This window comes from Dermacentor variabilis, chromosome 3, assembly GCF_050947875.1.
Source record: "Dermacentor variabilis isolate Ectoservices chromosome 3, ASM5094787v1, whole genome shotgun sequence".
Taxonomy (NCBI): domain Eukaryota; kingdom Metazoa; phylum Arthropoda; class Arachnida; order Ixodida; family Ixodidae; genus Dermacentor; species Dermacentor variabilis.
The window spans coordinates 8337795-8363192 of NC_134570.1; the positions used below are offsets into that span (position 1 = coordinate 8337795).

At 48.0% G+C, this 25398-nt stretch overlaps 1 protein-coding gene across 1 annotated transcript in view; it reads left to right on the forward strand.

Moving 5' to 3' along the window:
- Nucleotides 1–25398, forward strand: part of LOC142573903 (uncharacterized) — a 244863-nt gene that overhangs the window by 128371 nt on the left and 91094 nt on the right. Inside the window, exons 5-6 of the mRNA XM_075683112.1 lie at nt 8544–8642; nt 18075–18233. Coding sequence (XP_075539227.1) covers nt 8544–8642; nt 18075–18233 — 258 coding nt within the window. The remainder of the gene's footprint in view (nt 1–8543; nt 8643–18074; nt 18234–25398) is intronic.

Consider the following 25398-nt stretch of genomic DNA (forward strand, 5'->3'; position numbering starts at 1 on the left):
GGTTTGCTCCTCCTCCTGACGTGGCGTCCTTTTCGTGTTCCTTTAGGCGGACATTAACGCAGCGCCCCGTCTGGCCTATATACACGCGACCACACATCAACGGTATGCGATAGACAACATTGTTTATGCAAGTTGTGAAATGATGGCTTGTACTGCAGGCACTCCTAGGTTTACGTTTTTCAATCCTAGCACATAGACTTGACATATTGCATGGCGCCCAGAACACAACCCGAACGCCATGCCTTATGGCAACTTTTTTCACATTGTGGGATACCTTGTGGATATAGGGCATGACTTCCACTCGTTTACGGTCCTCATTGGCAGTGCTAAGTGCTCTGCCTTCTGTTTCTTCTTTCAACTTTTTCAGTTTTGTCTTGGCTACTGCTTTGAGAACAGTGTCAGGAAAGCCGGCCACCTGTAGTCGCTTGACCTGCTCATGAACAGTTTGCTCCATTGAATATGGGCAGTTTCTATTGAGGGCATTATTGATGCAAAGGCCACGCTTCACTAGTTTAGACTGCGACGACTCGAATGGTAGAAACTGTTTCTGGGTACGGGGCGCACGGATCCAGCAGACGCGATCATTGTTAGAGAAGGTTAGTTTTAAGTCTAAAAACCTTATTGGATTGTCTGATGCCAGTTCTTTCGTAAAATTTAAAGCCTTCTTGCACGCTCTAAATGAGCTAACAATATCACGAGACCAATTCTAGTTCCAAAGGGTATTTCAGGTTCAACAAGATAAAGAAATCATCAACATACGGGAAGACCTTGACTACCCTCCCGTCATTTAAAGAGCTGCTCAGAGCTTTGTCAAATTTTGAAAGAAAAATGTGGCATAAGACGGGAGCCACAGTGGACCTTATGCAAATACCATTATTTTGCATAAACAATTCATCCTGATATTCAACAAACGTTGACAATAGCTACAAGGTTCGATGTTCCAGGAAATAACTGCATAAGCTTCTCGCTCAGTTGTTACCCAGCAGGATGGGCTGGTGTTAGCTTCTTGCTGAGAAAATCAACCGGCATTTGCCGGCCATCTTCATCGCTTAAGGACAAAGGGTACAACGCTAAGCATGGATGGATGGATGGATAATGCCGAACCCTTAAGTGGGTGGGCGGCTCATGCCACCTAGCCATGCCTAGTAATATATTTTGTACTTAGTGGAGGGTGAAATTTCACTCTTGCCTTTATTTTAGCTACCAATCAGATAACCTACGTTTGGCTATTTCTACCCGCTTAAAGTCAATTTTGCCTCCACTATCCCTCAACCTCAATGCTTTGAAAAGATCAGCCCCGTTGCTTTGAACTGCAGGGTGAAACCCTCTACAGAAAAGTATCAGGTGTTCAGTCGTTTCCTCCTCCTCTACACACGCAACGCATAACGTGTCTATCTTATAGATAGACACGTTATGATAGACACAAGAACTGCACGGGCAGTTCTTGCGCAGCAGAGGTGGATGAAGCTCTTACACCGTCTAGTCCCACGCATTCAACTATCTCTCGCAGCGCTTGCCGTTTACGACAGATCACGTCTTTCCTCTGCTCTTCTACATGTTAAATAAACTGTACTAAGCGATTCCCAGCGTCTCGGCGAAGCAGCGTTGCTAAAGAGGCGGGTTGTAGGTCATGCATGCCTGCTTGCTCCCGATTCAGAAGGCGTTCAATGGCGGCGGACCTGTGGCGGTCCCTGGTGTGTGTTTCTTAGACTGCTCGAGGTTGATGCTCTATAGTATTTCAAAAGATTCGCGTACAGCGAAGAAATTTCACTGAAAAAGAAGTCTTGGGCAGATTTAGGGCAGTCGGAAAATAGACCCATAGTATACTTCCGTAAAGATACAGTCGACTGATGCTTTAACAGTACCGCGCGAGCGTCGACCGTTCGACAGGCCAGCGCATTCTAACGGCGCGAAGCGACGAGATCAGCAAGTAGCGCTTGCGCATCAAGTTCACCCGAAGCCCAAGTTTCTACTGCTAGGCTCTCCCTACCAGCATGATACAGCCCCTGGCACGGTTAATTCGGTGCAAGTTTCCCGGCTTATTGGAGATAGGAGGAGCAGGTGTCTCTGGCTTGCGTCCTTTCTTTTTTTCTTTAGCATGTGCTACTCTGGTGCCCATACACAGGAAAATGATTAACAAAACGCGAAAAACTGCAGTGCGACTGTATCATATCGTTCTTACGCGTTTTGTTCTTTATCTTACGGTGCATGTGGACTACAGTGGCCTATGTTATAAAAAGGATGCGTCTGGGTTGACGCGCACTTACTGTCTCCGATAAGTATGGAAGCTTCCAATGAGTTAGTCGCCACTGGGACCGCCATTGGGAAGAGCCCAGCAGACTAAACGTGCGCTTCGAGTGAACTTTGTGCGCATGCGCTACTCTTGCTCATCTCGTCGCTTCGCGTCGTTAGAAGGCGCTGACAGGCCGGTCAGTCGACGCTTGATCGGTATTGTTAAAGAATCGGTCGACTGCACATGCGATAACCCGCTTAACAGCTTCGTAGCCTTGGATGTGTCTCGGTTTGGCGCACATGTGGGAACATTTGTTTATACTACTCCGTCAACAATCAGCCGTAAAAAAGGAGTGAATAAATATGCAAAACGCTCCATCCGGCGGAATCTGACGTTGTATGTCGCCGCCCGCTGGCGAAACACATTGTGCCCATGCCTCCCAAAGTGCCGCCAGTTCCGCCTATGCAGGACTAGGCGCCCCTGTCTGCATTCCCTGGTTAGCTTTGTGCTTAAAAAAAAAAGCTGTACATTTCTAAGGTGGAAGCTTAGGCGAGTTGATGATTCAATATCGACATGTTTGCACAGCGCAAAAGAGGAGGTCTGAAGGAAGAACACAACACAGGCGCTGACTTCAACTGATCTTTATCTGCGAAATGGCCAGAACTATATACATGAGCAAAATTAATGAAAAAACAACTTTTGCATTATGTCACTTATGGACCCCTATTGCATCACAGTCAGATACTTGATTTCGTTTTTGGTTAAGGCACTAGACGGCATCCTGACGCAAAGGTCACCCAGCCACTGTATCTTGTCAGCCTCTATAATTTCACGCGTAAGCTGTCCTCGGTGTTTGGAGATTACGACGCAGTTTTCAAATTAATTCAGGGTCACAAAGGCAGCCTCGGCAGTGAATGCCAAGATGACCTTGCATGGTGGTGTAAACATGGTAAAAATGCTCTTTCAATCGCTCATTCAAACGTCTGCCTGTTTGGCCAACGTATTTCTTTCCGCAAGTCAGGGGAATCATCTAAACCACACCCAGGGCGCATGCTCCAAACCACTTCCTATGGTTACTAGTGCAAATGTTTCGTCGTGAGACATGAGCATTCACACGCCTACAAATCACTGATAATTTTTCCGGGGCAGAAAAAGCAACTTTAACATTTACTTTACTGCCTATCTTCTTCAAGCTGTGTGATATCTTGTGCGAGTAAGGGAGCATCGCGACTGGCTTATCGTCTCTTGCAGTGCAGTCAGCTGGTGCTTTTCTCACAGCTTGACTTTCTTTAATAACTTTTCTGCTACTGAAACTAACAAAAGCTCGGGGTACGCAGCATGTGTTAGGCGGGAGGCCTGCGCATGGAGACTGCGCGTTAAAGAGTGGAAGCAAGACTTATTTAGGGCATTTGTGTAGCAAAGACTTACGATGCCCCGTTTAACCAGCTTGGAATGGGCCAACAGATAAGAGAAAAGTGGCTTGTTCCCTCTGGGCTCGTACATCCAGCACAATTGATCTCTAGAGATACTAAGTCGCAAATCTAAAAACCTTAACGAGTCATCTACTGGTAGTTCATGCGTCAGGACAAGTGGCGACAAACACTCGTTTAATTGGCAAAGTACATCTGAAACAGAAGGCTCAAAACTTTGACCTTCACACGCAAAATGTACCAAGAAGACATCCCCAAAACGGAAAACTTTTACAACCACTGTGTTATCAAGGCGGCTAGCAAGAAGTCGGTCATGGTAAGCGAGAGAAATGCCGCTTAAAATTGGTGCAATGCATGAACCAATGCAGACACCGCTTTTGTGAATGTAAATGTGTTCATACCATGAGGAAAATGTTGACCTTAAGTATAATCCAAGCAGGTCAAGGAAGCCGCTAACCGAAACCACAGAAGCATTCTGGGACTTGGCAGAAAGTGGTTGCTTTGTTTTTACAGGACAAACTTGACCTGCTAACAATCGACGACCCTTTTTTGGTAATAGACTCTCATGATATCATTCCGTATATGCCAAGTAATTTTTTTAAAGTAATTACAAGGGCCGCAACGCCCGCTCCATTGATATAAAAGACCTGTACTACTCTTTACCGCATGACACGCTGCTATATACAGTGCGTAGAGGTCTGTATTGACAACCATGGCTCAGTTGCGTTCCAGAATGCTTCTGCTGTTTCGGTTAGCGGATTCCTTGAGCTGCTTGGATTGTACTTAAGGTCAACGTGTCCCTCATGGAATGAACACATTTACATTAAAAAAGTGGTTTGTGCATTGGTTCAAGCATATCACCAATTTTAAGCAACATTTTTCTTGCCTACCATTACCGACTTCTCGGTATACCCGCCTTGATAACACAGTGGTTGTAAAGGTTTTCCTTCTTGTGGATGACTTCTTACTTTTTGCTTGTGAAGGCCAAGGTTTTGCGCCTGCTGTTTCAGATGTACTTTGCCAGTTCAACGAGTGTTTGTCGCTACTTGTCCTGACGCATGAACTACCAGTAGATGACTCATTAAGGTTTTTATATTTGCGACTTGGTATCTCTAGAGATCACTTGTGCTGGATGTTCGAGCCCAGAGGGAACAAGCCACTTTTCTCTTTCGAGCCCAGAGGGAACAAGCCACTTTTCTCTGATCTGTCGGCCCATTCCGAGCTGGTTGAACGGGGCATTGTAAATCTTTGCTTCACAAATGCCCTAAATAAGTCTTGCTTCCACTCTTTAATGCGCAGTCTCCATGCGCAGGCCTCCCGCCTAACACATCTGCGTACCCCGAGCTTTTGTTAGTTTCAGTAGCAGAAACGTTATTAAAGAAAGTCAAGCTGGGAGACAAAGCACCAGCTGAAGGCGCTGCCAGAAACGATAAGCCAGTCGCGGTGCTCCCTAGCTTGCGCAAGATATCACACAGCTTGAAGATAGGCAGTAAAGTAGATGTTAAAGTTGTTTTTTCTGCCCCGCAAGAATTATCAGTGCTCTGTAGCCGTGTGAATGCTCATGTCACATGACGAAATATTTGCATACTAACCATAGGAAGTGGTTTGGAGCATGCGCCCTGGGTGTGGTTTGAATGGTTCCCCTGACTTGCGGGAAGAAATACGTCGGCCAAACAGGCAGATGTTTAAATGAGCGATTGAAAGAGCATTTTTACCATGTTTACACTGCCGTGCAAGGTCATCTTGGCATTCACTGCCGAGACTGCCTTTGTGACCGTGAATTTGAAAACTTCGTCGTAATCTCCAAACACCGAGAACAGCTTACATGTGAAATCATAGATGGCATGCGTCAGCATGCCGTCTATTGCCCTCACCAAAAACGAAATCAAGTATTTGGCTGTGATGCAATAGGGGTTCATGCATGACGTAATGCAAAAGTTCTTGTTCATTGCTTTTGCTCATGTATATAGTTCTGGCGATTTCGCAAATAAAGATCAGTTGAAGTCAGCGCCTGTGTTGTGTTCTTTCTCTTCAGGCATCGTCTTTTGCGCTGTGCACGCATGTCGATACTGTACCTTTCGTTTTCATATCCTAATTGATATGAACAATATTTGGCAGAATAACTTCCGGATCATGGTCTAGGAAAATGGTGTAGATAGTAAATGTACACTGCGTTGTTGCTGTCAGGATAAGCACGGTATAGTTTTCACGACAACATTACTGATATGCCTGACAACGCTCCTTGAGAAGCGTGTGGTCGCGAGGAGGCTGCTGAATAGCGGCGGCAGGGTGCCCTGTTCCAAGCCCTCCGCCCCCTTTCCTGGAAAACAGTTCTAGCTACGCCACTGCTTTAGACTGCCATGTTTCCCCGTCCCATCTGTCAGCAAACTGAAAACTGTCCAAGCTCATAAGCAGGGTGAACTGAGCCCCTTGGTAGCGGTTCGTCGCTTTTCAGCGTGATAACTACACATGGACCACTGTTGCCATCTTAGCACTTTTGTCGCTAGACTTAGCGACTTTGTCTTTTTAGCGCCAAATTTTACAACTTAGTGACCAGCGACCTTTTTTATCAACTTGACCGAACAACTGGTGGCATTTTAGCGACCTCGAACTTAGGAAAGGTGCTTCAAAAATAGCCTTCTAGAACGCCCTTTATTTTTCAAAAAGCTACATGTGAGCTGCCGAACTTGACTGTAGGACTTGGTGACCATGCATGATAAAGGAGTGGTTGCCTTCACAGTGTGCTGCATTCTTTGCGGAAGGAACTTGAATGCGTCCTGTTACTCTGAATTTATCACTAAGTACGCTCGGTTAGTGGACATTTACAAGTTTTATTGTAAGCAAATGAGTGATATGATAAACGGACTGTAGAAAGGCGTTACATAGGAGCGGCTGAGCTCCTCCACGCGAGCCTGAACACACTGCTTCCTTATCCCATCGGTTTTGGACAAATCAGCACAGCGAAGAACCTTAAGGTAGACCAATGGGCAGAAGCGTTTTATTTGACCTGCATAACGATCACGTAATCTTTATCACCGTGTTAATATGCGACCTTCTGCGTCATGCAGAATTCTGCTATACTTTCAGGGGCGCGGATAAGTGAAAATCTTTCAGGAAACTCAGATTGCGTGCGTTCTTTTGAATGGTTCTACATTTAGAACTGCACAATTTGAGAGTAAACGCTAATTTAAGCTGCCATCGTCCGTTTTTATGTAAGCACAATAATAAAGTAAAAACCCGTTAGAGATAGCTGATAAACTCACCCACCGTGGTTTCTTAGTGGCTGTGGTGTTGGACTGCTAAACACGAGGTCGCGGGATCGAATCCCGGCCACGGCGGCCGCATTTCGATGGGTGGCGAAATGCGAAAACACCCGTGTACTTAGATTTAGGTGCACGTTAAAGAACCCCAGGTGGTCGAAATTTCCGGAGTCCCCCACTACGGCGTGTCTCATAATCGGAAAGTGGTTTTGGCACGTAAAATCTCATAATTTAATTTTAATTGCTGGTAAATTCACTGTTCAATCCTCACTCACGCGAATCCTAAGCAAATATGAGAGGCTTCAGTAACTAATTTACGCCATGATGCAGTATATAATAGTGTTCCAAAACGCCTACGTTATCTAAAGTTTACTCACAAGCTTTAGTGAAAGAGAGAGAAAGAAGAGGTAAAGGCAGGGAGGTTAACCAAGGACGTGCCCAGTTGGCTACCCTACACTTGGGGAGGGGTAAAATGGAAGAGCAGATAAGCAGAGAAAAGAAAAATAATAGTCAGTCATTCACAGTCAGTCGCAGGGGAATCTCCACTGTCACAAGCGTTCATATAATCCAGTGTCCTTCAAGAAACGCAGGAGGGCTTTTGTGACCTTTTGCATGCAAGAAAGCATAGGTCATGGTCCAAGGGTCTTTGCCGCTGAGTGCGCTCTACTGTCTAGCAGGTTGAGTTTCGCTTGTAGAGTACGTCGTTGATTGTCAAAGGATGGGCAGTGACACAGAAGGTGCTCTAGAGTCTCATCGCACCCGCACAAATTGCACGCCGCGCTGTTGGCCATCCTTATCGGGAAGGAATAGGAATTTCTAAATGCGACGCCCAACCACATGCGGCCCAGTAAAATTGTTTCGCGAAGGGAGAGTCCGGGTGGCAGGCGAAGTCTCAAGTTGTGGTCGAGAGAGTGCAAGCGCGAGTTGGTCAAACCCCATGAATTCCATCGTAGTAATGTGATGTGGCGAGCAAGTGATTGAAGTTGTCGCGCAGCATCATTTCTTGAAAGTGCTATAGGAACTCGCTGATGTTTTTGGTGAGCCGAGCGCGCAGCTCAATCTTCGCTGTACTTGCCGACAATTCCGCAATAGCTTGGCGACCATTGAAATACAATGTCTTAGCATTTCTCGATCACGTGATTATGAGCATGTCTTATTTCGCGCACTAGTTGCTCGTGTAAACCATAACGCGGAGCAAACTGCAGAGTTTGTAGAGCTGCTATAGAATCGCAGGAAATGGCCCCGAGATTTGGTGGCTGCTGGAGCACCTAATTGAGTGCACTTTGAAAAGCTAACTTCTGCTGCTGTCGACAAGCTTTAACTTTAGCGACCTTTCAGCAAAATTTAGAAGCAAGTTAGAGAATTTTCCGTCTTACTTAAGCCATATGCTTCAAAAAATTATGACGACACTGGCAAGGACTAAACGGAGAACTATAGGACACAAGCAAGCCCCGTGTTATGTCTTTCACCCTTTAATCCTTGGGTAGTTATTGCGCTGAAATGTGAACGATGAACTGTCCTAGCATTTTCCTTCCTTCATTGTGTTGATCCTGCACTAACAAATCAAATGCAGTTCCCTAGGTTTCTGTGGTATTATTGACAAAAAGTGCTTCATCGCAGCTGCTTCCTTATTGGGACTGGACCTCATACCACTACGCGACCTGTCTGGTCGCTAATCCTCTCTACAAGGCCAGGACGATCACTACAACAGATTGTCAAGTACGTACTCCAGGTACTTTCGGCAAGAAACGGCCTTAACTTTTTTAAGTGAAACGCTAAACAATCTTTTCGCGACGTGGCGAGCAAACGTTCTTCAATGGATCGCCGACGATGGTGCCAGATTTATGCACACATGCAGAGCGAAGCTTCCATAGAAGTCAATATGTTCAATATATGGCGCTTTATGGACACTTGCACGACCTCTGTGATGGCGTGACACTTCCGGTGAAAAAAAAAAACATTTGACGGCACATTCCAAACAAAAACCAACAGCAAGCCTGTCTACACGAGCCTTTCAATTTTTATAAAAAAGCAGCAACCTTTATAAATTCATTTAATACCTAGAGGTCATGTATTCTTTACGTCGTTTTTAATAAAGGCGTTCCATCACTCACTCACTCACTCACTCACTCACTCACTCACTCACTCACTCACTCACTCACTCACTCACTCACTCACTCACTCACTCACTCACTCACTCACTCACTCACTCACTCACTCACTCACTCACTCACTCACTCACTCACAAAAGAAAGAAAAACGTCACATTGGTGCAAAATTTATTATAAATACTTGTGCTAGCATTGTGTTATTTCGCAAATACTTCTGCAAATCTGTATTTGGTACTGCAACATAAATACCTTTCTGGTGGCATCTTCTAAGGATCCTTCAGCCAGAGGTAACTGGTTGTAGGTGTGCATGACTCATGACATTAACTGGCATTTTACGAACCATTATTGAGATGGCATGTCAGCAAAACAATTAAGACCCTGGCTCATGACCACCATCACAACGTTTGCGACAGAATTGGGGCACAAAAAGCAGTTACGCGGTGTCGTTTTGTTACACTGATCTAGCCGAAGAGTGCGGCTGTTTGGTTTGCGCTGTGATCGGTAATGAATAATTACCAACGAGCTCAATTTAACGCACTTCTATATCTATATTAACATACACCTGTCTTCCAGAAACTTTTTCACAAGCACACTGCAGTGCTGCTGTGCCGTCCAATGCATCTGTGTTTAATAATTGGCCGCGATATCATCACAAGAAAGAGTGACATGCAGTCTAAAGCAAATTTTGAAGAGCAGCTAGCTCTTCCTTGTTGGAAAAAGATGTTTTCAGTAATTTGGCCCTTTCCTTTGTTTCACAAAGTATACCTCTTCATTCCGCAGAAAGTTTATTTCTTTGTGCAATGTCGTGCATTATAGAAGTATATCCAAATGAGCAAAATAATATTCTCAATATTTGCTACTCTGCTTAAATACATTTGAAATTTTAGAATTTCTTGCTGAGTAAAATGTTTGCCTATTATTTTGTTTCTTATCTTATGTACTTTAATTGAGTGCTTTGTCCATGTCTGTCTTGATGCGAGGGATCAAACCATACATAATTGCTTCTTGTGCGAAGAAGTTCTGCGAGCAATCAGGATATAGTCGACACTCCTACAGTTCAAATTATGTATTGATGCCAATGTAGTAAAGGAAAATTAACTCTAAGAATTCTTGCATTGACTATCTCACAAAAAAGAACAATTAACCGTTTCCATACCGCATGAAGGATCAACCACTATACCCTGTATTCACTTGTAGGGGTTATTTCAGCCAACATGTGCACTTTCGAAAATTCTTAAAGGTTGTCTGTGGCAGATAGTAAAAGTCTTGTTTAGAAGGTGGTCTACTCGAAGCGGCAGACACTAGCTGCACAAGAAATTGAAATGCATAATCGGCTAATTAACAAAAATAACTAATTAAGTTTCTAACTAACTATACCATGTGGTCCATATTGCAATTTACAAATGCTAGCCGTGTAGTTTGCAAGGCGGATCCTATTGGAACGAATAAGAAAAGATTATGGCGTTTTATGTGCCAAAACCACCTTCTGATTATGAGGCACACCGTAGTGGAGGACTGTGGAAATTTCGACCACCTGGGGTTCCTTACAGTGCATCTAAATCTATGTACACGGGTGTTTTCGTCCCCATCGAAATGCAGCCGCCGTGGCTGGGATTCGATCCAGCCACCTCGTGCTTAGCAGCCCAACACCATAGCAACAAAGCAACTATGGCGGGCTAATTGGAACGAATTATCAGGATGACGCCAGTTTCGAGATATTAATTTCCTAACTTTGCAGAGAAGTGCATCGGCGTTCCAGTTACTTTTGAGCTTGAATGCATAAAACGACGTTTTGTTAAGAATGTAACGCGAACGACGATGCATTTCGCCACAAAGTTCAGAAATTAATATATCGAAACTGGTGTCATCCTGAGAATTCGTTTCACGTGAATCCGCCCTGCGAACTCCACGAATAGAATTAGTAAATTGCGATATTCGCCACGAAGTAATTAGTTCGAAACTTAATTAGCGAATGCTGGTAATTAGTAGATCATGCATTTCAACTTTTCTTGCAAGTAATGTCCGCCTCTTCAAGTAGACCAGCTCATGAACAAGAATTGTGCGATCTGCTACAGGCATTTTTTTTTTGTTTAATATTTGAAAGCGTTCGCTGGAACACCCGGCATATTGTTGGCGTCCTATATAGAGTGCAGCTTTCCTTGCCTCTTTTCTCAATTTGTGGGTGGTGCTGTCTTGCCGAGTTTATAACTACTTGGGTGACTTGGCCATTGCACATGCGCCCTGGGTAACCGAGACCTTGGGCCACTGGCTAGGCCCCCTTTCTTGGTCAATATATCGAAACGGTTACGTTCCGCTTTGGCACGAAGGTACAGAAGCCTTAAATGTGTTCAGTTATTTATCCAAGCATGCATCTCCCGTCGGCGTTCATCGCTCGGCAGTCATCGCGCCCTCGTTGCGACGGCTACACGCGGCGACGAGGCTGTGCTCGCTTCAGCTGCGGTGCCTCGTTTGAAGCTTGGCGTCACTGCGTTGGATCGGCGTGCCTCATTGCTGATTACAGAGCGAAAGAATATCGGGACATTCCCGAGAATGGCAATGACAAATGTTGTTACTCTCGGAGCCTCACATTAATGGGGGCAATATATCTGTCCCGTAAATGTAGTATAATTAAATTTCCAAATTTTCCGCACTGCTCTCAGTACCACGAGGTCAGAGCATTGCTGTAAAAAAATAAACGAATAAATGGTCATTCCGGTGCGCCACCAATGTTCCGCAATTCTCTAAATGGACCTTCCCCCATAGAGAAAGAAATTCAACGAGAGGGGACACTCTGCGACATCTGGCAACAAGGAACGCGTCACGCATAGTGCGCACACCATCTGTTAACTGACGCGAGCATGAAGAATGTAAAATGAAGTTAATTGACAACGTCTTATTTTTTTTATTCCGTCCCGCTAAAACTAAAAGTGTATTAGGTGTACAAAAGTTACCCTTTGGCACCTGTTATTTTCTTCTTTTTTTGCGTTACCTAGCGACAAGCCGACGACACGCCAGTGCATGCGTCCAGACACTCCACAGAAGCGATCGGGGCCGGCTGCTCACGTGAGCGTTCCGGCGAGCCGCCTGTCGTCTGCCTTGTCGTCAGCGCCAAAGCACTACTCGGCTCATTGGGCGCTTTGCCAGTGTGCGGCGGCGCGTGGTGCAGTCGCGATCAAAAGCTTAAGGACGGCGGCGCCAGCAAAAAGCTAAAATATATATTCAAGCGCAGCTCCGCAGCCCAGAATTGGTTTAATGCATTGCATTGGTCAAACAGACGCGCGTATACGCGTGCGCTCGCGGTTTCAGCCGGAATGCCCAGGCTGGGAAAAAATAAAAGAATCGCAGCACCTTTGGTCCCCAAGCTTTTGATCGCGACTGTACACTTAATGGTAGGAACGGTATAATGTAAGTATAGTACGTCTGAGGTCGATGTAGAGCACAGAGTGCGGTCATAATATATCGAAAGTGGTCATGTAGACCTATCCAAGTATAGTAAACTAACAGATCTGAAAAAAATAATCGAAATACGTTCGCCCGTAGGCGGATTGGAACCCACGCCGGGAGCGTATTTAGAATTGCTCGTAGATACAGCGGGGCGTGCCACTTTTGACGGAGCTCGACGTTTCTGCGCAGGCGCGAGTAAGAGCGGGCACGAGAGAGAAAATCTGGGGTTTTTACTCCTTGAATATATGACTCAGCCTAGGCACTACGGAGGAGGTTTCTTAGAGCACGTTGCATTCGTTTGTCCCCTAGACATGCCGGCATTGCGGAGTTCGGTCGAGTTGGTTTGTACGCTCCGCCGCTGGCTGCCCGCGCGGTCAGGCAGTGGGCGCGGACGCCGCTTGGTGATCGCTGTGTCTGAAGGGACAATGTTCTGACTGGTGTTTCATAAATCGCGGGTCGCTTTTTTCGTCGCGACGATAGATCGGATTTTTTACGAGCACTGCTGGAGGGCACATGTAACCGGCAAACTGAGGCCTCAGGAGAGCAGCTGAGGTTATATTAAAGCAGGCGGCGCAGGATCTCCGGGGCACCCAAGCGGTAGCGGGGGGATCAAAGCTGGAAGCCGGGCGGCCCGTCGGTGGGGGCCGCAGAGGCCGAAGCGTGCCTGGGGGTGTTCGCATAAAACATTGGCCGTCCGCGATAGCGGACTGCCGATCTTATACTCTCCTGGCACGCGCAGGCCTCTGCTGGCCCCAACCCAAGTACCAGTCCGGCTTCTAGCTTTGATATCCCCGTTGCCGCTTTGGTGTCCTCCATGGAGGCGCCGCCAATAATGCGAAATAATGACACGTTGTTTTCATTAGTAAAAACATGATCGATTAAATATGATTGCATCGAGCCGCCAACTTGCGGTGCTAAGTTCAGCACAACCGCACCCCGCGACTTCTGCCGGCACGCCTAGGGACAAGCGCATACACCGCGCGCCAAGAAACTCCTCCGGAGTACCTAGGCAGAGTCGTATTTTCAAGGAGCAAAACTCCCCGCATTTCCTCTCTCGCGCATGCGCGCAAACGCCCGTCGTCTCCGCAAGTTTCACGCCCCGCTGTACCTACGAGCAGTTGAAAATACGCACCCCGGGAAGCTTTGCAGTGAGAGCCAGAGAGGCCTTGCCTCTACTCCACACGGTGTTGTCGGCGAGACGAGACGAAGGAGCGCCGAGTTCGCGCCTAGCGGTTCGTGATGTCACGGGAGCGAGCTCACCACTTGTATATGAACGGACGCGCGTTGGCTTGTCTACATTGCGCGCCGCAAAATGGGTCCAGAAGCATCGGTGGCGCTTTCGAAGCCACGTGGTCGACCGCGAAAGTACTCCTTGCAAGAAGAAGCACGGGTCCAGCGCAACGCGGCTAGGCCTGCACAGCGGCAAGATGACGCCGATCTCCACAGACGCGATGTCAAAGGGACTACATAAGGAAACCAAAGTGAATCACAATAGTTTCCCAATGTAGTCCCCCTAGCCCGAATGTGTTCCCTTAGGTGCTTTTGCAGTAGCCCCCATAAGTGTTGCAGGCTCTCCAATTTTTAATTCATTTTATTAAACCGAAAGCCTTATATGCCCCACGAAGCAAAAAATCCGGCCTCCGGCGTTAACATCCAATAGTACCAAAACCCACGTGAGCAAGTGATGACGTCACATTCCCAGCGCTGGACGTGCTGCACCTCGCACTGCGAAATCCCACGGTGAACAGCCACGGTGTCGGCCGGACGCCGTGGCCCACGCCCAAATACACCGCCCTGGTCCGCTCCCAGAAATGGGATTAACGTATGTTAAAGTGTATTAAGCTGGATTAACGTGGCTTAAGGTGGATTAAGGGTGGTACAAATTAGAGCAAGGTGGATTAAGATGTAGCTTTAATTTAAGGTGCTAACTTAGGCAAGTGCTATAGCTTTTTAAGTGATTGTCAACTTTTTTTTTTTATCTTGGCCCTGGCGTGTTTTTGCATTCCCGCTGCATTTCGACACGGCACTCCCGCGCTATTATACCGCGGCAAGGTGAGACATTTTGTTTGGCAGTCTGCATGACAGTCTGCGCTGCATATTGTGTCGGAGTTGGCGAAAACCGGCTCGACCGTTGGGGCGCAGCTTGGCGTGAACTGGATCTTACTGGGACATGTCTGTGACGCTTTCTCTGACCCCCCATATTATTGTAAATTATTTCGGTACTTTTTTGGGTAGTTTCTGGGCACGCTAACCGCACAGGGCATGGTGATGCTGCTAGTGAAAAACAGTTCGGCCGTTGGGGCGCAGCTATTTTGGCATGCACTGAATCTTACTGGGACATGTTTGTAACGCTTTTTACGTCCCCCCCCCCCTTAACAACATTTAACTTTCTGTACTGACACTTGACGAAAACGCGACGAGTAATCGCCAGGAGCGATGCCACGGGAATGTGTTGCTTGCGCCGGAAGAACACGCAAAACATAACGCCGACTAGCCCAAAGAACAGTTACTTGTACCTGGAAAATCCCGTCTTCTCAAAAAACGTGCCTTGTATCCACGGATGTGTCGAGCGCACGCATTCTGCAAGCATCTGGCTGCGAGCCTGTTCTGTGGCCACCTGTGTATACGTGGCGTAGCATCGCGTCGGCTGAGGCCGAGTTATGTTGAAAGTGCCCTGTCGCCCGTCTATTTGCGCATTTAAAAGGCAGCAAATAAGGCCCGGGAAAGGGGGAATGCGTGGAAATCAGATGTCAGCGTCATATTTTATGTATAGTATTGTTTCGAATGCGTCAGGTGTTTCCTACGCTATGTTTCTAGAAGCGAGTGACCTATGTTAGTAATGTCGCCCATCCACCACTTCCGCATGTTTCGCCTGTACACGTAGTTGGTCTATAAGGTTTAAATACCAAAATACCGCATGCTTGTAATTTTTCAGCTGATGCAGTCTGGCAGAGCTTCATACGGGAACTACTCCTGTTTACCTGGTGCTACAATGAAAAAACGGACAACGAGCATTTTTATAGAGCCAAAACAAACGTTCCCTCATTTCACAAGGCGCCTTCGTCTACTTTATGAAATTGTAGGTTGCACTGAAGACGGCTTCGATGAAGGCTTGTACTGGTTCTGCACCAAGACAGCGCGTGGCTGAGAAGTAAATCAAAAACCATTACTGGACCGATCAACGCAGCTGGCGTAGCGCGAATCAGCTAGTGTTCAAAACACGCGCGCACGAAACCGAAATCGGAAGTCTGGTTCACGTGTTCGCACCATCCGCTTGGTGCGCTACAGTAAATTCGGCCATTGGGCTTTATGTAAGTGTCCGCTCCTGTTGAATTTGTTTCCCTGCTTCCTCCCACCTCGAGATAGCGTTCGTTTGCTTTCCTTTTACATCGTATTTCATGGCGCCATCCTTGCTCATAACAAGTGCGATCTCCGGCCTACTCTGTGATAGAGCAGCATCACCTCAGCAGCCGCTCTCTCATCACCAGCCAAACGAACAAAATAAAATTCACTGACGATTACAATACTCCATAATGCTAAAGTTGAGCGCAGCTCTATACTAGTTTTCCTTTCCCGATTCTTGGCTGGCGCGGGCAACCTATTTTGTGCGGCACGTTGCCAACGGAGCGAAGTGTGGCGCGACTGCCTCGCTAATCGGGAGATCGCGAGAGGCAACGCGTGGGTGACGCGTGGACGCGCTTCGCAGCGGCTGCCGCAGACACATCTCCGCTCATGCAGTGCTTTGTTTCCCTATATGGTATCGGTCGACGCGCCCACCGCATCCCATCGGTGAAGACGACGGCGCACTACTGTGGCGTCATCTCGTAGCGATCGCCGCCGCACAGCCCGTCTTGCTGGGCACTATGCTTTTCTTGTCACGCTTTCGCCACACCCTCCTCCTCTGCTTTCCGCCCGATGGTTCTGCTGCACCCTGCTCCTCCGCTTTCCTCCTCGCGCTTTTTTCACTATCACCGTCTCATAAAAGTTTTCATAAAGAAGCGCTAAAGACGAAGACGAAGGAACACATACGACAGGACTGCGCTACTTCTAACTAACATTTATTACAAACGGTCACGTATTTATGCTCTGCGCATCAAGTACATCATGCACTCACGATCACACACACAAAGGATGAAATGAATCAGATCATACACAGAATTGTATGGTCAATCAGTCCAAGAGCCTACATATCTCGAAAGAAACGTCACTTCTTTTTCTTGCAAAACCATACACGGACAGCTAACGCAGTTCTCGCCTGCTTCCCTTATAAAATATACCTCAACTATTTCTCATTATATTTTTGTGTTTTCTTTCCTTAAGAAGGTTGTGTCACCAAACATAGGTTTGCTGCGCACTTTTTGCAGTGCTCAGTCAAGTGACTGCCGTATCCTTTTCTAACATCATTGTTGTGCTTTCTAGCCCTGTCATTGAAACACTGACCGGTTTGTCTACAATCTAAGGGCATTTGATACACAACATCTGAAGTGCATTCGGTGTAATTGGTCCGGTGATTAGTATGACATTGCATTCGTTTTTGGTGCTTCTTGTTTTGCAGGTTACACACTGCTGACAATTTGCAAGGCGCTGAAAAAACTAGATTGGCATTGTGTCGGTTTGCCACCTTTTTCAAATCCTGTGAAACTTTATTGAGGTATGGGATTACATGTACAGGTCTTTTGTCGCGATCTTTAGTAGGGCACTTCCTCCCCAGCTTTTAATTTATGAAGCAATGTTTCACGGACAGATGAAATGACAGACACTTGAAAAGCAGCAAGTTTCAATCTGTCTACTTAGCTAGACATACTATGCTCAATTTGGTGAACACATGACTTTTGCAAATCACTCTGAAGGCATGTGGTGGCTATGCCTCGCTTTATCATTTTCGAATGGGCGCTATCGAAAGGCAAAAGATTTTCTTTGATCTTGGGTTGTATCTCCAGCGTACGTGGTCATCTGAGCAAAATAAAATTTTAAGATCTAGAAACTGAATACATTGTCATTAGGCAGTTTAAAAGTAAACCTGAGCCCCTGGAAAAATTTGGTGCAAATTTTAAAGAATCTTCTACAATATCGTCAAGACACAGAACTGATGAATTGTTAAAGACAATCAGATAGTCGTCGACATACCTAAATACACGAATGATTGATTTCCCAGTTATTTGTGCATTAACAAGGTTGTCAAAGGACGCTAAAAATATCACATAATATTGGGGCTATTGATGAACCAATGCAGATTCCTGTGCGTTGATATTAATAACAGCCATTGTGACTAATGGCAGTCGAATCCAAGTAAAGTTCTAACAAGCTTAAAAAATTGTCGCAGTTCATGCATACTAAGTTCTGGAATTTCAGACCACCCATTTCGTCAATTTTTTTCACGAAAAGCACGCAGAATGCTGTCTTTCCTCCCCCGCTGCGCTCCGCGCTTTCATCATTCGCTGTGCTCCGCGTGAGGACGCCGAGGGTTGACGCCGACGCGAAGCGCAGGAACGAGCACCTCAGAGCTGCGCTCCAAAAGCACGGCTTGCACGACGCAAGCCGCAGGCTGTTGCTTTCGCATGTTGACGCGACGAATCATAGTCGTTCAATGGCGCAGGTGTGCGAAGATCTGCGGGGCGTGGCACGGGTGGACGGCGTCGACACCCAGGCGTTGCTCGAACAGTACGTGGAAAACCTGGTACCGCTCGTCGTCAAGGAAAGCATGGGCGACTGGCCCTCTTCCATGCCATCGTTTGCACTCACCAATATCACTGAGGTAATGACGTCTTGCAAGATCTCCATCCATAGGTGTCCGAAATGTAACTGTGCAGTGTGAAAATAAATAAACATATGCGAGAGTGTTAACGCGATAATCCCCTTGCGTGCACCGCTTGTGTTTGTCCACGTATAGTCAAGGAGCACACAAAGAGACGTGTTTGCTTGAGGCGTTGTCGGTCATCGTTCGTAGCCTGAGGGATGGTTAGCACTGCCTCGCGCGGCGCATCGCATCGTAGCACAAATGTTAAATTTAATTGAACTGTGGTCTTCTACGTGTTGAAACCACAATTTGATGTCAGGCGCGCCTCGGTATAGCAGTACGGATTAATTTTAACCTCCAGGAGTTCTGCAACGTGCACTTAAGTGCACGAGCCAGGCACTTAAGGGCACCCAGGGAGGGGGTGGGGCAGGCCCTGCCCCTCTTCCCCCCCGAAATTTTATGGAATACCTCCCTCCCCGCCCACGCCACCACTCCTCTCACAAATTCCTAAAGCGCCGCCAAATAAATGTTGAGACTTGACAGCTATTTGGCGGCGAACATTTTGCTGCCTTTTTCACTCCTTTTGAATGGCGGTAGTAATTGGCATCTCCTGGGGTGTGAAGGCCCGTTTTATCATATATTCGGTGTCCGCGTGATTAACTCAAGACGCGTTCAGTTGTCACCACCTATTCAACGGTCACGCGCATTGCTGTAGTGCTTCGTTAGTTCAACCTTCTTTGTTTAGACTGATCTAGGGACCAGCAAAGGGATTCCGTTCGTAGTCAGCTGGTCTGTCTGCACGAGTAACGAGTTGCGGCCTGACAAAACGCCAGTTGCGTTTAACTTCTCCTTTTGCTTCATTATTTCCTCGAGTGACGGCTCCCCGCGACGGTGGCAGATCCTCGGAACAATATACCCGCGATATGGGTTAGATAAGGTGGAAAATAAAGTAATGCGAAACAGCGCCCATTATCAAAACCTGCAATAACCATTAAGAGAAAGCTTTCACTCGGGCTCAACTCCGACGCGGCCTATTCAAATACATGTAAAACGCAAAAACGCTTTTCTGAGATAACCCCTGGACCGATTTTAATGAAATTTATTGCATTTGAGAAAGTTAAATTATAGTGACTGCTGGAAGTGGAATTTCGACTTACGGCCTGAATATTGTGAAAAGATTTTCAAAAGTTTGAAGTTTGGAAAGAATAGACGCACGAAGTTTATAAATTAATAGCTCTGTATCAAAAACATCGCGGTTCTGTAAACAGCATCCATTAGATCATTCAAAGCGGAGAAATTCGATATGTCAATTTATATATTACGTTAATGTCCTACGTTGTGTACGACGGTTCTGCAAAAGCTGCATTTCCATACTACTGAATTTTTTTCAGATTCATTTGTAACATATCAATGTGGTCCCCTTTAGATGTAGCATCAGATGCAATTCACAGATTTGTGATATCGTTTTTCCTTGGTGAGTTAGAGAGTTGTAAACTTGATAGTTTCGTCTTCTGAAAATTTCTGATTTGTCGCCAATTTTTCAATAAAAGAAATTGGAAACCCACAGTCACTAGATCTTAAGCTTATTTCTTAAATGCAACAAACTTCGTCAAATTTGTTGCAGTGGTTGCCGAGAAAAACGAATTCTCCATTTACGTGTGTTTAGATAGGAGCACCCGAGCTAAAGCTTCACTTTCGCTTTATTTTTGCAAATTCTAACAATAGGTGGACACGCGCATTAGAAGCACCAGCGGCGGCTGCGTCATCCCTATTTTCCCACTTCAACATTGCTTTAAATTTCCACTGTAAACACCATGCACATATACAATATATTTAAATATACACACAGGACAAAGTTGATTATATTTTTGAAAGAGATGGAGCTAGCCAATAAAAAATTATTTCTAAAAGAATGGATAGCCTATTCCCAGAGAATGAAAGATGATGATGATGAATCAACATTTATTGGGCCCGAAATAAATCGGTGGTGCGCGCAGGCACCAGACGGGGTGGTTCCTTAGTTACGGGACCCATATGTTCCCATCAGCTCCTGGCCCCTGTCTGTCAATGCGAGCTCAATCGGTAGGGGGGGGGGGGCTGGATAACAAGGTCTCCCATCGCTCAAGGGGTTGGGGATTGGGGGTGTTGGTGTGAAGGGGAGGAGGGGGGGGTCTTGAGTTCTGTGGACTCTGCAAAGACGTGCGGCAGGGTGCCCTTTTATCTTTTGCGAAAAGGACAGAACATATCGTGTTCCGTAGGGTACATGCGGTTCATCAGTACGGGATGCGCAAGCGATCCCGCCTGCGCTCGACGCAGGATCATCTGTTGTTGCCTGGTGAGTTTGGGGTGCGGTTCTGGCCATCTGCACCTTTCCTCTCGGTACATCCGGGTGATGTCCCAAAAGCTGGTAACAGGGTGCGGCGGCTCTTCCGGCTCGTGCTCGGCCCGGATTGACTTAGTTACATTTCTCGAGCATGGTAGTCGGCGATGGTGTTGCCTGCTACTTGCGAGTGAGCTGGGACCCACACGAGCTCTATGGCTCTTCCCGGAGGCTTGCGCTTGGATAGAATGGCTCGGGCCGCAGAGGAGATTACCCCCCTTCGGAAGCTTCTGTAGGCTGTCTTTGAGTCGGTGACCGCAGTGTCCACGCTCGGCTGTGCGAGTGCGAGGGCCATGGCCGCTGCTTCGGCAACTGCGGGAGCTGTTGTCTTTAGGGACGCGTTGACGATCAGCCTATCTTTTGACGTAACCACCACCGCTGCACGGTCACTGTGTTTTCGGAGCGAGGCGTCCGCGTAGAGGACCTTGGGGTTCTCTTCCAGTTTCCGGGCTCTGACTTTGGCCTGCGCTGTGCGTCTCTCGTAGTCCATGCCTGGCGTCATGTTCCGGGGAAGGCTGCAAACAGGAACATACCCAAATATAAACACGCTAAGCAAGATGTTTCCCACCCAGTATAGAGACATATGGTCCTGGTGTGGCGCCAAGCCCACCTTATATCACATTAGATGGGGATGCGTTCACCAATCAACAATTCCTTCAAATAAACGACCCGAGTGCGGAGCAGCGGGAGAGGGTGCTCTCCAGCAGCGATCCGAAAGTCCAGCATGGACTAGTAAAGCACGCTCACCAAGTAGCCACCCTCAGTGGTGCCCTGGAATAGGGGCGTCGATCCTGCGCAGATGGGGAAGAAGACCGTGAAGACGGCCGACCACATCTGCCACCGCTAATTTCTGACCAATTAGAGCAAATAAAGTTTTTCCTCCTCCTTTGGGGAAAGGGTTTGGTCTGAATGGTCGTCTTCCAGTCTTCTGGAAGGGCCGCCTTGATGAGTACTGGTTCAATCTGCCATCATATCTTGCGTAGGACGGCTCGTCCATGTTCCGTGTGACTGAGCCGGATTCTCTGATAAGAGAGGTGGGTTTCGATGAGCCCCTTCACCGTGTTGTGGGCGCCCATGTCTAGCCTGGCGTCATTGTCATTGCGTGGACGAGTATATGGGCATCCCCAGTGGTTGCTTGGTTGCCTTACGAAGCATCCTGTTTAGGATGTCCCTCTTCGTCAGCTGGAGATACGGGGCGGAGTAGGTAACCCGCGACACGACGAACGCGCGTGCCAGGGGCATGGCATCGTCCTCTTTAAGGCCTCGGTTTCTGATATATACCCTCCGAATCATACTAAGTATCTGTTCGGTTGTGGTCTTGATCTTTGTGACGGCGGCGTGTGCCTTCCCGTCGCTGCGAAGTAGTAGGCCGAGAATCCTAATCTCTCTGTTGGCTTGATGGTCGTTCCGTCGATGGTGATGATCACGTTCGGCGGCAGCTCCTTCTTGAATTTTCCCGGTTATGATCATGAGCAGCTCTGATTTCTGGGGAGCGCAGCTCAGTCCACACGACTTTGCGTACTCGTGCACGGTCGTTGCCACCCGCCGCAAGGCTTCCTCCGTCCAGGCATCGGACCCGGCTCGGGCCGTCCACACCGTAATATTGTTACGTGAAGCTGAAGCCGAATACTATTTACAATTTATTTACAGGGAAGCTCACGGAGGCCAAAATGGCGACGCTGTATCAAGCCGGCACGCACGTCGTCTTCGTTGTCCTCAGTGCAGTGTAGCGCGACAGCAGCTTTTCGGAAAGGCCCACACGTCGAACGGGTGACCAGAGAAGCACCAGAGAACCCGGAGAAAAGTGCACGTCACGATGGTGGCAATCATAGAGGCATCTCTGATGCTCCTGTGAGGCCTCGAGACGGCTGCGGGCGAGCTGGCGCGTGGTCGGCGTGTGCGATCGCGTCGCGGGCGTATTCAGTGGGGCAACGTGTGGCCGAGGGCAGCAAAGTGTCCAAGGGCAACACGGGTTCTCGGCCATATATGACATAGAATGGTGAATAGCCGGCGGTGTCGTGACGCGATGAATTATACACGAACGTCACATATGGTAAGTGAAGATCCCAGTCGTGGTGGTCGGTCGCAACGTACTTCGAAAGCATGTCGGTGATCGTCCCGTTGAGGCGCTCCGTGAGGCCGTTGGTCTGTGGGTGGTAGGACGTGCTGAACTTGTGCTTTGTCGAGCACGAGCGGAGGATGTCCTCGACGACTGCCGACAGAAAGCTGCGGCCATGGTCAGTGAGTAATTGGCGCGGAGCATCGTGCGCTAAAATGATGTCATAGAGCAGAAAGTCAGCAACGTCAGTAGCGCAACTTGTCGGGAGGGCTCTGGCGATTGCGTACCGCGTAGCATAATCGGTAGCGACGGCGACCCATTTATTTCCGGAGCCCGAGAGAGGAAATGGTCCTAGAAGGTCTAGACCAACACGGAAAAATGGTTCGGGTGGGATGTCGATGGGCTGGAGACATCCAGCTGGAGGTGTGGAGGGCTTTTTCCGGCGCTGACAGGGCTCACAAGCGGCAACGTAGCGCCGCACGGAGCGGGCGAGACCCGGCCAAAAGAATCGACGGCGTACACGGTCGTATGTGCGCGAGACGCCCAAGTGTCCTGCCAAGGGAGCATCGTGAAGTTGCTGGAGGACAGTCGAACGCAGGTGCGATGGATTGACGAGCAGAAGGTCAAGGCCGTGTGGATCAAAATTACGGTGGTATAATGCTCCCTCCTTAAGGAGAAACATCCGGAGAGAGGCGTCGCCAGGAGATGACTCCAGACTGTCGATGAGGGCTCGTAATGAAGGATCGCGCCATTCCTCGTTGCCGATTTCAAGCAACTGGGGCACAGAGAAAACGCAAGCGATGGCGTCCGCATCAGCCGGTTCGTCGACGGGGTAGCGGGACAAACAATCGGCTTCCTGGTGCAACCGTCCCGTCTTATTAACCACGGAGAAGGTATATTCTTGCAGGCTTAACGCTCAGCGAGGTAGTCGTCCCGTGGGGCCCTTGAGCGAGGATAGCCAGCAGAGAGCGTGGTGATCAATGATGACACAGAAGGGGCGTCCGTACAAGTATGGACGAAATTTCGCAACAGCCCACACAAGAGCGAGGCACTCGCGCTCTGTGATTGAATAATTGCGCTCGGCGGGTGATAGAAGTCGGCTGGCATAGGCTATAACGCGATCATGTCCACGCTGGCGCTGTGCTAACACTGCTCCTATGCCGTGACCACTGGTATCAGTTCGAACTTCCGTTGAGGTAGACGGGTCAAAGTGGGCCAAAATTGGAGGCGTGGTAAGCAGAGTGGTCAGCTGCGAAAAAGATGCGGCATGGTCAGGACCCCAAGAAAAAGAGGCGTCTTTCTTCAAGAGGTCGGTAAGGGGACGTGCGATGGTCGCAAACACAAAGTGTCGGAGGTAAGAGCACGGCCCTACGAAACTACGAACGTCCTTGGTAGACTTCGGAACAGGAAAATTCGTAATGGCCCGAATTTTGTCCCGATCGGGTCGCACGCCTCTGGCGTCTACGAGGTGTCCAAGGACGGTGATTTGGCGGCAAGCGAAATGACATTTTGATGAGTTCAACTGGAGACCGGCGCGGCGGAACACGTCAAGAATCGCCGAAAGACGGTCTAGATGCGTGTCGAATGTGGGCGAATAAATGATGACGTCGTCCAGATAGCACAAACAGGTGGACCACTTCAACCCCTGAAGCAAAGAGTCCATCATTCGTTCGAAGGTGGCGGGCGCGTTACAGAGACCGAAAGTCATCACCTTGAACTGATAAAGGCCGTCAGGGGTAACAAATGCAGTCTTCTCTCGGTCCTTGTCATCGGCGGATATCTGACAGTAGCCGGACCGTAAGTCGATAGAAGAAAAATAGGTGGCACCGTACAGGCAGTCTAGAGCGTCATCAATACGCGGCAAAGGGTACACGTCCTTTTTTGTGATTTTGTTCAGGTGGCGATAATCTACACAAAAGCGCCACATTCCATCCTTCTTTTTGACAAGTACGACGGGAGATGCCCAGGGAATACAGGAAGGCTCGATAATGTCCTTTGCAAGCATCCTTTTCACTTCATGTTGGATAACAGCTCGTTCCGACGCAGAAACACAATATGGACGTCAGTGAATAGGGTTCGCAACGCCAGTATTTATGCGATGGGTCACGAAGGACGTTTGACCTAAGGGTCTATTGTCAAAGTAAAAAATGTCGCGATCGCCTTCAAGAACGCGGCAAAGAGCTTCAGCTTGAGCAGGTGTAAGGTCAGGGGAAACCATCTTCTTAATGTAGACGTCAGTACCGTGCGATGACGTCACGGTATGGGCTGAGCTGTAACGATCTTCCGCTGTGAATGGCTCGACCTCATCATCCTGCAAAGCGCTAATTATAGCCAAGGAGATCCCCTGAGGCAGAACTTGCGCGGTCAGCGCGAAATTGACAAGTGGAAGGCAGGTGCGGTTGCCAGTAATTTTCAGCACAGTGTGCGGCACGGTAACACCATGTTTAAGCATAACGGCCGGAATTGGTGCGGCCAAGTAATTGCCATCAGGTACAGCTGGTGAGGACAATTCGACGGTAGGCGAATAAAATCCATGCAGCTCAGATGGCTCGGAGGCGGGTCTATAGGGTCGGCAAGAAGAGGCAAGTCAAGGCGAAGTGAGCCGGCCGAACAGTCAATGAGGGCAGAATTATTGGCAAGAAAATCCAGACCGAGAATGAGTTTGTGAGGGCAATGCTCGATGACGGTGAATAGAACGACGGTGTGTCTCTCAGCAATGGTGAGTCGGGCAGAACACATGCCAA